Here is a 16,166-nt window from a genome sequence, read left to right as displayed (position 1 = left end):
TGTATAATTTCTTAGTCACATTTATGGCAGCAGCCTTTCTATATAGGGAGGCTCAAATCCATCTAAAGAATTTGCAGACAATTACAGGAACATATTCTTAAATACATCATCTTTTATTTGAAAGGTTTACTGGAGTGTGATTTAAACCCATGATTCACTGCACAATTTTTCTGGAATGTGATATCCAGCTACCGAGGAAATTTTTTCCCATCAGCTCTTGTTCAGAGGCGACCTTATCTCTTCTATGATGAGATCTATGATGTTTGTCAAAGACCAGCTCGGGCTTTGGGGCACATCACAGTTGGTGTGCAGAAGACCATTGAAGTGGACAGAGGATCCTGCCTTTAGGAAATGTTGGTGTTTCTAAGTCTGAGGCTCCTTTTTTATGTCCAAAATGGGTTGTGCAGATGTTTATTGATCTCCCGTTTACTGCTTTATTTCTACAGACAACTACAATTGTTTTCCAGAATGATCTGCCAACCCATTTCCCTTCACTTGGTGGGGATTTTTATTTTACTAGAAAAATTAGGAATCTCTTGTCTAAAAGATCCCATGTGTCCCCCAAAGTCCATGAATTGTAATTGAATTTTTGGTCTTGGGTATTGCTGAACAATTTTACACTCTCCTAAGCTTAGGTCCATTCTTTAGTAGAACACTTATGTTCTAAGTAGTGTAGCATCTTTTGTCAGAATTCAAACTTTTCCTTTGCTGCCTTATAATCTTTCGCTCTTAGTTTCTTTAAGTCTTCTTAGAGGCTTCCTAGGTCAGGTGACAATATGCATATTAAATGAAAATCAAATCTCCTGAGAATATTGTCTTTTAAATCAAATTTAAGTACTAGGAGAGGAATGAAGGTGCTGCTGTGAATCTTTAAGGCGTTCTGACCAAGCATGTTGTTAATTATTCCAAGAAATGTTGAGTTTCTATATACTTTGATATCTCACCTCATAGATGCCAAAGAAGGGAGAATAGAGGTCTGCACTGTACAGTACTGGCATTCTGATGAGACTTTAGATAGGACAGTGTTAGGATTTGGCGCTACCAGAATCCTAGTCTTCAACAATATCTCTTTCCTTTAGGCTTCTTGACAAGCAATATTACAGGTAATGGTACAAGGAATTGCTCTAGGTAGGAGGTTATAATTGCCTGTATTCTGAGAAAAACTAATAGCTTCAGGAAGTAGTCTGAGCAATGGTTTAGAAGGACCCATCTGAGTCTTTATAGGATCCACTTCCATAATATGAACACCCTGCATTAGACGAGTGTGTATCCCATAAATGGTTGGGTAAAATCAGAGTGTAAGTCAAATGTAGCAATTACATGATTGTGAAACGGACTTTCCAGCAGTTCCTCTGGAATTTTCAAGAATAATCCTTCAGATGCACTCAATCAGACAATTCTTTTTTTCGTTCAAGATTTCTTCCAAGTTGATTGGCAGGGGTGGTATCACAAAGGAGACATGAACGTGGTTCCTCTACAGCCCTATTGCGTAGACAGGGCTCAGACACGGGGAGAGAAGTAGATCAGTTCAAAATGTCCTCTGCAATACTACAGCGATGACTCCCAGGCCAGTTGTAGAATATTGCCGCAGGGTTCAAAGCAGAAAGAGTAGTGCTTGCATGCCTATTTGTTCTCCCGTGGTCACAGATAATTCTTGTTCTGAAAGTGGTAGCAGATACAGTGGGCACCTAGGGGTTCCAAAATCAGAGCTCAGTTTGTTGCTTACCCGGCAAGGAGGACCCCATCTCTTTGGAAAGGAACGTGGATCTCACTGAGCCGGATGTAGGAGGCTGGCGATAGCATGAAAAAGCAGCGTTGTCATGAAAAAGCAGGGAGGTAAAAGCCAACGTGTTGGTCTCTGTCTGGCTCAGAAGCAGATCACAAAGCCCCTCTTGGCAGAGGCTGTGATCCAGCTCTGTGTCATCGACCCTGAGGGCATGAGCCTCAGACGGTCCAGGGTACGTTACCTAACGGCTTGGCAGGCTCGGGATCACACAGCGGGCAAAACGCACAGGCTTCTCCTTTCACACACAGGCAGATAAAAAGAGCAAACATTATCCTATTTGGGGAGGAATCTCTATTTCTATGCAAAAGTTAAATGCAAAATATCTTTCTAGAAGACTGCTCAGCAGACTGATAACAGAGGCCAGCTCTTGGGAGGATGGTGATTTTATGTCGATTGTCGCTGCATAGTAAATGAATAAGTATTCATTGAATGAGTGAATGAATGAAATGTATTTATTGATTTACAATTGAAAACAGTATGGGGGAGAGTTAGAATTAAGCAAGTAGTGCTGAATTGTGTAGACTATTTGAGAGGTCTGGCAGCTGAGGGGGTTGAAGTTAAAGGAAGGCTATTGTGGGGCTTTTCTCACCCCATATTTTGTTTTCCAGGGTTTCCTCACACCTTGATATGTTCCCTCAATAACACCTCCTTGGTCCCCATGACCTTCAAACTGCGCATCCCTGGCGATGGCCATGAAAGCATTTCAAGCTGTGAGCAATATACAGACACCAAAGGACCTTCTTGGAACAAGGAGGAAATACCCATAACGAGACCAAAAGAGTTTACCATCACCCCCAACTGTGGCACCATTCGCTCCCAAGGATTCGCTGCTATCAGGGTAAGGTGCACACACCCCAGGCAGCTGAGCTCTCAGATGGCCACGGGGACCACACCCAGGGTTTGCTCTGCATGCCCAGAGCCCATGGGAAGGAGCACCTCAGTTCACATGGAAACGTGGGCCTATCAGGAAACAAACCACAGTGGTGAAAGAAACCGGACGCAAATACATTGGGCAAAAGAACTGCCACCGCTCCGTGGATTTCCATCCACCTCAGCCTGTGGCCTCCACCAGATCAGGGGGTTGTAGGGATTTCTAGTGAAACCACTGCTCTCCACAGACATCGCACCCATCAGCACAGATATAACAAGGTTTAAGGACTCAGTGATCATTAGGACCTCCTTTCCTTTAGACTCAAATCGTTTATACCAATAAATGTCCACATTCATGCCACAGATGACATCCCATTGATTCAGGTTTTTAGTCTGAACCTGGGCTCCATAGTGAATGTGGATGCCACGTTTCTAACAGGGCTTATTATGTGGCTGTCAGTGCCGCCAGCAGAATTAATTCATGGCTAACTGAGAAATTTTTCCTGTCTTCTCTCACTGACTTTTTCTTTTCCAAACAGTCAGATCTAGCAATATTGAATGCTGCAAAATTGAAATGATTTTATCTTTTCTGAAAAGAAAAAAAGATAAGACTTTATAGCTAAGGTTAATAATTTCCTCTTTAGTCACTGTGAATATTTAATTCAGCTATGGTTTTATCCCCCCCAAATTGTTTTAAATGCTTCATAATATCTCATTATGAATCCACTCATCCTAACTCTTTTCTGTTTTTTGTTTTGTTTTTGTTTTTGTTCTTTCAAGGGCTTCTCCATGGGTCCAATGAGGTTTGATTTCATATATTGTTATAACCTCTCAGGATTGCTATCGCAGTCTATTTGGGCTGCTCTTATAAAATACCAGAGACCGGGTTGCTTATAAACAACAGATTTATTTCTCATAGGTCTGGAGGCAGGATGTTGAAATCAGGAGTCAGCATACTTGGGTTCTGGTGAAGGCATTCTTCCAGCTTGCAGGCTGCTGACTTCTTCCATCCTCACATGGTGGAAGGGCTAGGGAGTTCTGTTGGCCCTCTTTTATAAGGGCACTAATCCTGTTCATGAAGATCCCACCCTCATGACTTAATCACCTCCCAATGGCCCCACCTCCTAATACTATCACATTAGGGGCTAGGATTTCAACATAGGAATTTGGGGAGGACACAACTATTCACAAATCATAGTTGCTAACTGTGAATTTCCCAGAGAGAAGTGCTGTTGCAATGAATTTATTTAAATTTTTTATTTCTTAATGCTCAGCCTACCTGTTAGCTACCTTCCCTTTTTTTTTTTTTTTTTTTTTGCCTCTCTCACATAATATAGGAAGATTTGAGAAGACGTAGGTCTATCTAGCAGCCTTCTGCCAGAACCACATGTTTTTCTGCCTCCTAACCACAGCTCAGAGACATAAACAAGAGCAGATCACTCCAGGAATCTCTGCACACAGGGGCAGCTGCCTCTCTCCAAATCGGACACGTCTTCTTTCCAAATCAATGACCCCATCTTCACTTTATTTTTCCTTTCTATTTGGAAAAGCTTTCTCTAAGCTTCAATTTTCCCTCATGATCTGTACTCCAACCACGTCTCTGTGGACTCAACTTTGCATCCAGTAATTCCCTCTGCCAACTAAAAAAAATTTTAATTAGTACCTGATACATAATGTATAGCTAGAAAAGCCTTAACCTGTGCCAGAAGCTGTTTTCTAGACTTACACGCATCCCTTCCAGTACAAATCATTGTAAAGCAATTAAAATCATAACAAGGCTTCAAAAGCCTAAATGTAATGTTGCACAACAGTAAATAAAACACGGGGTGAAACATACTGGCCAGATATTCTCCTTAGGCAGGCCTTTCGTTGGCACCTCTATTTTCTGCTTTAATAATGAATATGGGGGCAGGGAACAAGATTTCGTTAAAAAGAAAAAACACCACACACATAACACAAAACTAGCTGATTTTCCATGCCATTTCCTGCTACTGACATGGTTATGTCACGTATTTTGCTCTAAGAGAAATTTAGCGGGAGTGTTTTATTGGTGCACTAAATTTCCATAATTAATACAGCCCAGAGGTATGGGAAACGACTTAAATTGCAACAATTGAAGTTTGCTTGATGTTGCTCATCCTTCATGGTCACTTCCCCCCCTTATGTAGGTGCACGGCTTCTTTGATAACCACCTCCTCAGAAATGAGCCAACCTACTGTACTAAAAGCCACTGGGCTTCTGGCCTGGCCTTTGAAAAAACTCAGCATGCCCTGACCCCGAAATGCAACTGGCTCAACGGAAAGTGTAAAATGCCACGCATCCCACCATCAAGTACTCGGAAGCCGCACTCCTCGGTGGGGCTGTCCCCGGGCTCCCCCTCTCCCCGCTGCAGGGGGAGAGCTGAGCTTTTAGAAGAGCAGCTTTTCACCTTTTGCTTTCCAGGTGACCTTATGCTCCAACACTGTGCAGAAATACGAGCTGGCCCTGGTGGTGGACGTGGAGGGCATTGGGGAAGAAGTGCTGGAGCTCCTCATTACAGCGAGGTATCACTCACCTGCTCCCCTCTCCCCAGTCTCCCTGGGCCCCAGGAAGGGCTGCCTCTTCAGAAGGCTGCAGGCCTGCAAATGGCTCACACTGCAGTTATTTGTTCTGCTTTCCCTGGAGGGAGGCTGAATGCCATTCAAATGACAAAGCTTTCAAACAGCAAATGCACCTCCTGTGGAAATAAGAGAAGGGTATGTGTGTGTGTGTGTGTGTGTGTGTTCGAAGAATACTGGTGCTCTCTCTTTTTGACTTTCTGACTTTCCAGGGATATAACTAAAAGGATTTTAGCAGACAGATGTGAACAGTTGCTGTTTTTTATTTTTATCATTAAATACAGTTCCCCTGAGGTCTGCAGCAGAAAGAGTGGTGCCCACAGTTCTGCAGTGGACGATCCATTTAGCAAGGCAGTCCTGCTCCGGGCTGCAAGCGGGCGCCCAAACAAGGCCCTCTCTAACTATAAACTCCTCAGAACCATCACCAACTTCTCTATTTAAAAAAAAAATATTTTTTATTGCTTTCAGAGAGGGAGAGAGAGATAGAAACATCAATGGTAAGAATCATTGATTGACTGCCTGCGGCACAGCCCCTCCTGGGGATGGAGCCCGCATCCGAGGCATGTGCCCTAATGAGGGGTCAAACCATGGCCTCCTGGTTCATAGGTCAACACTCAACCACTGAACCACACCAGCTGGGCAGTTTCTCTCTTTTTTAATGGAGACAGCGATGAGGTCTGGAGTCAGGTTAAGATCCTGGCTTGCTTTGTTGACTATGTCTCCTTGACCAAGTTACCGTCTTTCTACTGATGGTGACAGTGACCCTAAATACAATAATCGACCACACTGTTGCCAAAGCAAACGAGGGGTCCAGATCTGGGACTTTAGAGTGTACATATGAAAATGCCATCTAAAGGAAATAGAGAAAATTTCTGGCAAAAAAAATTCCTAGAATTTAGGTCTGTCATGAATCTTAAGAAAATGCACCTTAAAGAAGGTGCAGACCTAGTGGTTGGTGGAGGCATCATAAGGGCACCTTTGCATGTGCCTTGAGCTTGGACAAAGTCCAAGAGCAGCCCTAAAAGAACTCGAAGGTCAAGGTCTTGTCCTAATCTATTTACTCAGTATTCCTTCCAAACACCTAAGTAATTTCTTTGTTTAAAAAACATGCAGAGTCTTTCATCTGGTCCTGTCTATACCTAAGTTGGGCTTTTTGTCTAGTCTTGCATTTTTCTATGTGGGTTTATTCTGATACTCTCCAGCCTCTTTTCCCTACAGCTACCAATAGGAAATCCGATTTTTTTTTTAAAAGAAGGCCGATGTGGCAGTGGCTAAGTGTGGAGCTATAAACCATGAGGTTGTGCTTTAATTCCTGTCAGGGCACATGCCCAGGTTGCGGGCTCAATCCCCAGTGGGAGGCATATAAGAGGCAGCCGATCAATGATCCTCCCTCATCACTGATGCTCCTCTCTCTCTCCCCCTCTCCCTTCCTCTCTGAAAGCAATAAAAAAATTTTTTTTAAAAAAGGTCCTAGGAGGCTATGAGTTTCTATCATGTATACTCTGTGACCCACGTCAAATACTAACTATGAACCCTCTCAGCCACAGCATTTCAGGTAGTAAAGGATTCGCTTTTGAAAGTCATTGGGCCAGCTGACAACTTCCATTTTAGCTAAAAACGAACACTCATCCCATGTGAAATCTCAAGCGCTGGGGTCAACAGGACTCTCTTTCCTGTCATTACAGTACTTCTCTGTAATCTGTAGAAACTGCTCAAACGCTGTCAACAGAGAATTGCTTTTCGAACTCGCTCTCTCAAGTGATTTTCCCCGAGAGCCAGCAGTGATGGCGTGCCGTGCCCCCTCCCGCACACCAGTCGCCTCTTCCTGAGCCCTTCCATGGCACGGTGCTAGGCCCTGCATTCACATTAGCTCCTGTATTTCCCACGGTTCCCTAAAAAGAGTGTTTGACGCTGCTGTCAACCCCTGGAATGACCTGCATTTTATTTATAAGCAACGTGGGGCTCTAGGAGGGAAAACAGCTCGCCCAAGGTTGTGCTTGAACCTGGCTCTGTCTGCCCCAAATGCCAGCGCTCCTCACCATGGCGCTATATGGTGACAGTGCAGCCAGGCAGGGCAGATGCTGAGATTCACAGACACAGATAAAACCCAAGCCTCCTAATGATAGACCAGCTGCACACACAGGGCTGCAATTCCTCCCTCCCCAGCACACACCCCTCCCTCCCCTCAGCCCCCCCAGACCCTCTGTTGCCAGGGCACCAGCTCTGGGTCGAGCAGCTGCCCGAGCCTGCTGATCCAAGACAGCTGTTCTGCATAGGAATTAGAATTATTACCATGATTTAGCTGGTGTGAGCTGTTACCAGCCCTCAGGGGGCTCTGGCTGGTCCAAAGTGTCACAGCCAGTTAGGACCCCACGCTGGTGGCAGCGCCCCTGTTTGTCAGGGAAGCAGGCTCACTACCCTAAGGAGCCTGTCCTGTGGGGGTCCCTTGCCAAAGGAAGGCTAAGTATGAAAAACAATAGGAATGTTAGTCATTACCCACAGACGACAGCTGTTTAAGGAGTCCTGCTTCCAGCCCTTTTTTGATGAAAAATGATGACTGGGGGCTAAGGGAGCGAGGGAAGGCAAGGAGAGAAGATGTGAAAAATGATTAATGTAGTTATTAGAGAAAAATACTATGTGACAGTAACAGATGTGTTTAACTTGGGACTCTTCGTTCCCCATATGCAAACAAGCTTTCTGTCCTTTTAAATTCTTTAATGGGCTCCTTCCTTTGAGCAGGTGTATTGTACCTGCCCTCCGCATGGCCAAGGAAGAGGTGGACTTCGGGCGCTGCTTCCTGAAATACCCGTACGAGAAAACCATCCAGCTTGTCAACCCGGATGGCCTCCCAGGATGCTATGAGGTCCTGCCCCAGGTGAGTTACTGGGGCCTTGTTCAGTGTTGATTTTTTCTGCAGTTGGATTCCTCAATAAGAAAGAGATATCCTTCTCAGGAGCCATATGCCTAAACACGTGACCTTGTGTCATTCTGACTTTACACCCTGGGATAATCTGGGGATGGGGTCATAAAGCCACAGCTGGCTTGCCACCTGCATGGGTGAGCAGCTGCAGGTGTAAGCAGTTGCTAATTTCCCAGGAAAATTGCCTTTGACAAAGAAAGCGTCAATTAGGCCAACACGCAGAAGTTGCACCTGCAGATAATTGCCTGGGAATGAACCATGCATGGGGAATGAGGCAGAGCTGGGGGTTTTCATTTATGGCCATGGCCGTGACGTGAACCGCTTCACTAAGATAAGGCCATGCAATATTTATATGCTAGACTAGAAGGCTAGAGATATACAGGAGTGAGAAAGGAGAAAGTGCCTCTTCATATCTTATGAAATAGATTGTCCACACGCCACTACCCCTGGCCAGGTGGGAGACTAAGCAGTCCAATGCGCATGGACTAGAGACTTTAAAAGATCTGTGCAACCCAGAGGAATGGAAGGTTCCTAATGGGATGCAGCTTACCCAGAGTGCATTTGGGTAAACTCAGTTCTGTAAGGACAGTACTCTGATAAAAACTCATGCAAACAAAATCGAGTGGGGTTTTTTATTTGGCTACAAGTTCAAAATGAGTTAAAAGACCAATGTGGGGACCACAGAACCAAGGCAGGCTTAGGCCCATCAGAGAAACGTGTTTAGCCAGAGAAAGAAGGTGGCCGCCGTCAACACAGAAATTTGTCTTCAGGTCTTGACATTGTATTTTTGTAATAGAAACCTGGGTGGAAAGAATGAATTGTGGTCCAAGTAACCAGAGTGGCAATCTATGTGATCTGAAAATCCAAGTCATATGAGGGGCATATGTAGTATTTAATCTGGAACAGACAAGACTTAACCCTGCCAAAATAGCTACCCTTCATTAGCCGAGGGGCTGGTATGTAAAAGAGGGGATTGCAGTTGTTCTGGGGGCTTCTCTGAGACAAAACCTGAAGGCAAGGGTGGGGGAGCCACAGGGGACAACTTCTCCAACTTTCAGATGCTTAACAGCACAGCAGGGCAGCCCTGCGCAGTGCAGGTCACCTCAAGATCTCTGAGCAGAGCCTGCATCTGGGGTGATGGGGAAGGTATTTCTGCACAACTGGGCTGGGGAAAGGGTGAGGTGCTTGCCTCAAGCACAACATTTAAGGTAGAGCAAAAAAAATCTATACTAATAAAAGAGAAAAATGGTAATTGGCGTACGACGATACCCTTTTCATTGGCTAATCAGGGCTATATGCAAATTAACTGCCAACTAAGATTGGCAGTTAACTGCCAACAAGATGGCAGTTAATTTGCATATGTAGGCACAATGCAGGGAGGCGAAAGGGAAAGCAGGAAGAAGCCCCCTGCCACTGACAGTGATTGGAAACCCAGGGGGGAGCTAAGAGCTGGGGGGCAGGGCAAAGGCGGCCCTGGGGCCACCTTTGCCCTGCCCCCCAGCCATGATCAGAGAATCAGGTGCCTTTTCCGCCCTGGCCAGTGATAGCAGGAAGTAGGGGTGGAGCCAGCGATGGGCGCTGGGCACGGTCAAAGCTGGCAGTCCCAGGAGTTAGGGGTCCCTTGCCTGGGCCTAAAGCGAAGCCCACGATCTCAGGGCCGCTGCAGCTGCGGGTCCCCGCTGCCCGGGCCAGACGCCTCAGCCAGAGGCATCCTGCAGGGGCAGGGGCGGAGCCCGCGCGATCGCGGCCCCCCCCCCCCCCCCCCCGCTGCCACTGCAGGTCCCCGCTGCCCGGGTCGGACGCCTAGGCCAGAGGCGTCAGGCCTGGGCAAGGGGCCGATCCTGCAATTGGAGGGTGATGGGGGTCAACGCCTGAGGGCTTCCCAGTATGTGAGAGGGGGCAGGCTAGTCTGAGGGACACTCCCCCCCTCCACACCCAGTGCACGAATTTCGTGCACCGGGCCCCTAGTTAAAAATACTCAAGATTAACATTTTCATGCCACATTTTATGAAATCAATATTAATGAAAAGTCCATGGTGAACGAAATATAAAAACTTTTTATAAGGACAGAATCAGTATTACTGGTTTTCCTGATGCCTCAAGCTCCAACGAGGCCGGACAGGGCGCAGCTGCAGAGGGACCTGCAGCTAGATGAGGCCGAGTTAACCCAGTCCAGGCAGGGAAAGACGGCGGGGTGCTCCGGTCAGGTAACACCTGCATGCTCTGCCGTCCTCTCCAGGAGCCGAGCTTCTGAGGAGTGCTTCCCAGAATTCCCTAAACTTATTTGGCCATGGGGTTTTTAAGGTTTTGTTAGTGTTTGTTGTCATTGTACAAGAGCTAGTGATAGGCTGGGCAGCGTTCATTGGTACACACTGAACAACATTCATTCATTTGCCCACCTATTTCCCCATTTGAAAAACATGTTTTGGGCCAGAAAGTGGACATTGAGAAGAGGCTCAGGTTGTGCCCTAAGAAATGTCCAGCCCATGGTGACGATGGACACATCAATAGTGTGGGCTGTGGAAAAGGACTGCAGGATGCTCAACTCCAGGGCACTGGGGATCCCTGGGGGAATCAGGGTGAGGGTGCAGGCAGGTCGAAGGGGGCGGGCATTCCAGGAAGAGGAAACGCGTGCAAAGGGCTGGAGGTAGGGGCAGCACCATGTGTTGGGGAAGTACCAGTGGCCTCTCTCGGTGGAACACAAAGGGAGGAGGTGGAGGGAGTGTGGAGGGCCAGGTAGGGAAGGTGGCCACGGGCAGCTGCTGTCCGGAGCTGATTCATGTTGTGGATAATCTCTATATCCTTTGTGCACTTTGAATTTAGGGCCTTATGCACACTCAGCTCAACCAAACTCCCTTTGGGCAGAATTGGGGTGCTCATCTCTACATACTCGCTTAGACAATGAGACATTTCTGAAGAACCTCCATGGACACAGGACAACACTTGTTGCAAAATCATCTAATCTGCTATTGACTGTATACCCTGCCGGGGGCTTGCTGATCTCTCTGGCTTGTCTCTCCCACCAGGTAGATGAGGACTCGCCCGCGGTGTTGCTCTCTAGTCCCAACCCCTATGGAATCATCCCGCCCCAAAGCACCGTCCACATCCCCCTGATCTTGGAGACCCAGGTCACCGGGGAGCACCGGTCCACGATTTACATCTCGGTCTTCGGGAGCCAGGACCACCCTGTGGTGAGAGACAGTCTTCGGGGTGCAGTCACATTGCTGTCCTTCTTACCAAACCGCACGCCGCCGCTTTTAAGGCACAAGCCATCGCTGCATGTGCTCCCCTTGTTTGTCGGTATAGAATTCTACACTTTCACTCCCTGCTAAAAAAAACAAAAACAAAAAACGAGCAGTACGGTACTTGGGGAATCTATTTGCGGGTATCTCCAAAAGAGTGGTGTTTGTAGCACTTGTTCTGAAACCCCTTTAAGGAATTTTTCACACAGAGACATGCCTGACCCTCTCCAGACCTATCAGGTCTGAATCTCTGCCAGGAGAGCACACCTGTGTGTGTGTGTGTGTGTGTGTGTGTGTGTGTGTACATATATATATATTTAAAATGAGTGATTCTCTTTTTTCAAAAAAATATTTTTTTTATTGAAAATGCAGCTCGTGTGAGGGCCACTTGCTGAGCAGCCAGCACTTTATGAAAGAAAAAGGCCCCTTTTCTGGCTGTGGAGCAAGGTGGATCCAGCCCCCAGCCTGCACAGCTGTGTGTGGCGGACACCCCTGTGTGCCACTAGACAAGCCGCAGAAGGCGGCTCAATCCAGCCACTTCTGATTCTTTTTTTTTTTTTAATATATTTTTATATATTTCAGAGAGGAAGGGAGAGGAAGAGAGAGATAGAAACACCAATGATGAGAGAGAATCATTGATCGGCTGCCTCCTGCATGCCCTACACTGGGGGGTCTAGCCCTCAACCTGGGCTCGTGCCCTGACCCGGAATCGAACCGTGACCTCCTGGTTCATAGGTTTATGCTCAACCACTGAGCCATGCCGGCCAGGCCACTTCCTATTCTTAAGTGCCAGTCCTCAGCCCCGTGCTGAGTGTCCTTGAGGCTGGAGTAGTGGGTGGCAGATAGAGGACCGTGATCTGGTTTCCCCTCGGTGCACAGCTCCGGGCTGACCCAGGCAAGCAGACCACCCTGGAGGGAGTTCGGACTGGATTCAGAGGTCTGACCGGCAGGCCGTCCCTGTGTCCCTCTGACCGCAGAGTACCGGGGGAGGGAGGTCGTTCCTCCTGAGCCCCCTTTGTGCCCCTGCTTCTTGCTGAAGAGGTGGCTAGAAACTTCTGTTTCAATCGAATTGAAAGGCCGGCCGTTTTCAGCTGTTCCCGTGTTCCTTCTGTGTCTGGGAGCGCAGGTGTGCCAGCTGAGGAGCATTGGAGAAGGCCCGGTGATCTCCGTCTGTCCCCACCAGGTGGATTTTGGCAAGATCTACGTCCTGACGGAGTCCTCCAGGGTCATCAACCTCTCTAACCAGTCCCTGATCCCTGGATTATTTCAGGCACACATGGTGAGTAGGCTTTGGGACCCATGTGATTGACATACAGCTCTGCCTTTGCAACAAGCCTTTGAAAATGACCACCAGATGCAGACAGTTACCTGGTTCAACTGCATGCAACGGTGCCATTCTCATCCTCAGTTCCTTTTCATGGTAGTCATTCTGTTGACTAAGAAAAACAATATGCATGTAATTTGGTAAACAAGCAAGTACATTTACTGCCCCAGAGATTCCCTTAACTGAGCCACACCTAAGCCCAGCCCCACATCTCACGAAAACACCTATTACATGTCTCTGTCACCGAAAATGCTTCCTTATGTGTAATTTGAACCCTTTTGGCTACACATTTGCTGTTATGCTTACTTTTATTCTCTCTTCCTTCTAGCAATAGTTTAACACAGTGTATAAGGATGTATGATATACAATAAATAGTATTTGCCAAAGGTAGAAATTAAAGAGTGAGGCAAAGATAGATATAAAATAAGTCTGTTATTTCTGTGTATTTTGTAGTGACAGTTAGATTTGCAGGTCTTCTACAAACTAATTTTTGAACAGGGATAATATATTCTTTTTGCAGAATTTAGGAATTTCTAATCCAGTAATTGAAGTATTCTTGGTTTGGGAAAACATTTTCTAAATTTAAGTATAACATTTAAAATAGTATAGCCCTTCTCCTATTCATAAATTATTGACATTTGAATGAGTGCTAACATTTGATTTTAGTATTTGTCAGGTATTTTTTAATTTTATAAAAGTCCCTGTCAGAATGAATAGGATCGTAGTTTTCTGCTGACTCATGACAGCTCATCAGAGTCATTGGTCCCAATTAGCAGCCATTCACCCTGATCATTGTTCCATATTATCACCTTTTGTCATTGCTCCTTGTAGAGACAGCCATTTCCCAGTCACTGCTCTTTTTCACATGAGGCTCAGACACAACCCCACTCTCGTTCCAGTGCCTTTGGACCTTGTGTAGAGAATAATTAAAGAAAATCCCTACAGAAAAGATGCCTTTGCTAGTGTTTATCCAACTAATTGAGGTGTTTGGTAGAAAGCATGGGAGTTGATGGGTTTGGTGAATTGCTTAGGAAGTGTTGCTTCCAATTCAGTTTCTTAAAAAAATATTTTTTTATTGTTGACAGTATTACAGATATTGCTGACAGATATCCCCCCTAACTCCCCCACTTTGCCCCTCTCCACCCAGTCCCTGCCCCATCCCAGACCATCCCACACTATTGTCTGTGTCCATGGGCTATGCATATATGCATATAAGTTCTTTGGTTAATCTCTTCCCATCTCCTCACCCCTCCCCTCTGAGCTTCTTCAGTCTGTTCCATGCATCCGTGCCTCTGGATCTATTTTGTTCATTAGATTCCACGTATAAGTGAGACCATGTGACATTAGTCTTTCTCTGACTGGCTTATTTCACTCAGCATAAAATTAGGTCCAACCATTTTGTCACAGAGGGTGAGAGATCCTTCTTTTTTTTACACCTCCGTCATATTCCATCGTGTGAACATACCAAGGCCGTTTTATCCACTCATTTACTGATGGGCACTTGGGCTGTTTCCAGATCTTAGGAATTGTAAATAGCACTGCTATGAACAGAGGGGTGCATACATTCTTTCTGATTGGCGTTTCAGGCTTCTTAGTATATATTCCTAAAAGTGGGATTGCCGGGTCAAACGGTAGTTCCATTTTAAATTTTTGTGGTAAATTCCATACTGTTTTCCATAGTGGCTGCACCAATCTGCGCTCCCACCTGCAGTGTATTAGCATTCCCGCTTCCCCACATCCTCGCCAGCCCTTGTTGTTTGTTGATTTATTGATGGCAGCCATCCTGGCAGGTGTGAGGTGAGTCCAGCTGTATGTGTAGCGTTCACAGTGGTGGAGCAAAAGAGTATTTTTGGTGCATTTCAAGAACAGAGAGCAGGTCAAGGATCTATTGTTGTTTTTGCTAATCTATTGAATGACCCAACTAGGTGTTCAAGTGGGACTGTCCCTTTCCACAGAGGTTTCATGATGCCATCTTTTGATTCTTTCACATCATCTTAAGTCAGCAAGCTCCGGTTCCGAGGAGCAAAAAACGTGAGCTCTAAGTCAGCGGCCGCCACCCTTTCGGACCTCACGGACCACCAGTGGTCTGCGGACCACCGGTTGGCGACGGCTGCTCCAAGTGGCCTGCTGTAGAACGTGTTTTCCCCTCGGTCCTGTCTCAGAAAGCCGGTGTTTATTGAGTTGACTGCCCTTATAGCATCAAAGTTATTTCAACTGTAAGTCTCATAGGTGAAAATGAAACTCTTCATATTTCCACTGGGATCTTTGCTGGATTTCCTAGTAAATACTATATGTGTTAATGTTACAGAAATCAAATTACACTAACTTAGAAATTAACTACAGTGGGAAGAAATAGAAATAACTTTTATTAAATTTCAACTTAATATACAATACTAAAACTGCAGATTCATTCTTACAGGAATTACTAAGCATTAGGAAATAGCGTTTGTTTCATTTTTTAATCCTCACCCAAGGATATTTTCCCCATTAATTTTTAGAGAGAGTAGAAGCGGGGGAAAGACAGAGAGAGAAAAACATCGCTGTTACAGAGACATATCAGTTGGGGCCAAAGATCAAGCTTGCAACCGAAGCATGTGCCCTTGACTGAATCAAACCCGGGACCTTTCAGTTCACAGGCCAACATTCTAACCACTGAACCAAACCAGCCAGAGCAAAAAATAGTTTTAATTAATAGTTGTCTTTTCCTTAGCTAAGCCTGCAGCTCAGAACCCAGGTAAATTGTGCTCAGGTATTTCTTGCACTTAATTTCTAGCTCAGTGAGAAGGAAGTAGAGTCAAGGACGCACTGTTCCCCTCTCTTATTTCTATGAATTCAGGTCTAGAAGTTTTTTTCTTTCCCTGTGGCTGCCCTGACGGGAGGGGTCATCCTCTCTCCTCTCTCGGCTGCCAGTGAAAGTCAGCCCTCCCTCCCCAGCTGTGGGCCCCACTGTCGGCCATCTGTCCTGCTCAGCCTTGCACATCAGGACAGACACTGTGATTCGATTCTCCCTCAGGAAGAAACATCTGTTTGTTTTCAGTTGGAGGGGCCTGGAGATGGGAAGCTGGAAGCCCGCCTTCCCTGTGATGTTGGGAAGATAAATGACCCAAAGAGCGATTTTGAATTTCTCAGAAATAAATGCTATACAAAAAAAAAAATTGATTTTTTTTAAAACACTGAATTCCTTGGTATAGTATGTGTGAAGATTGTATTTTTTTTGTCTGTTCCATTAAAGCTTAACTTATCCTGAGAGTTAAAAAAAAAAAAATTGATTAGTAAAAGAAGAGTGTATTGTGGCTGGGAGCAGTAATTTCTCCTTTGCTGTGGAATGCCTGAAATACCAACCTCCCCGAAGGCTTCCCAATGCAGACTTAGAACAATAGAGTGAGTCACCTTGGGCTTGGAGGGTAAAAAACGCCAGACTGTGAGG

General features: G+C 45.9%; 1 protein-coding gene across 1 annotated transcript in view; it reads left to right on the top strand.

Moving 5' to 3' along the window:
• Positions 1-16,166, top strand: part of HYDIN (HYDIN axonemal central pair apparatus protein) — a 341,424-nt gene that overhangs the window by 149,687 nt on the left and 175,571 nt on the right. Inside the window, 5 exon segments of the mRNA XM_059665442.1 lie at positions 2,395-2,624; positions 5,099-5,199; positions 7,993-8,128; positions 11,200-11,364; positions 12,542-12,694. Of these exon segments, the coding sequence (XP_059521425.1) occupies positions 2,395-2,624; positions 5,099-5,199; positions 7,993-8,128; positions 11,200-11,364; positions 12,542-12,694 (785 nt within the window).

The sequence above is a fragment of the Myotis daubentonii genome, chromosome 15 (assembly GCF_963259705.1).
Source record: "Myotis daubentonii chromosome 15, mMyoDau2.1, whole genome shotgun sequence".
Taxonomy (NCBI): domain Eukaryota; kingdom Metazoa; phylum Chordata; class Mammalia; order Chiroptera; family Vespertilionidae; genus Myotis; species Myotis daubentonii.
This window is presented reverse-complemented; position numbering and strand designations above follow the sequence as displayed.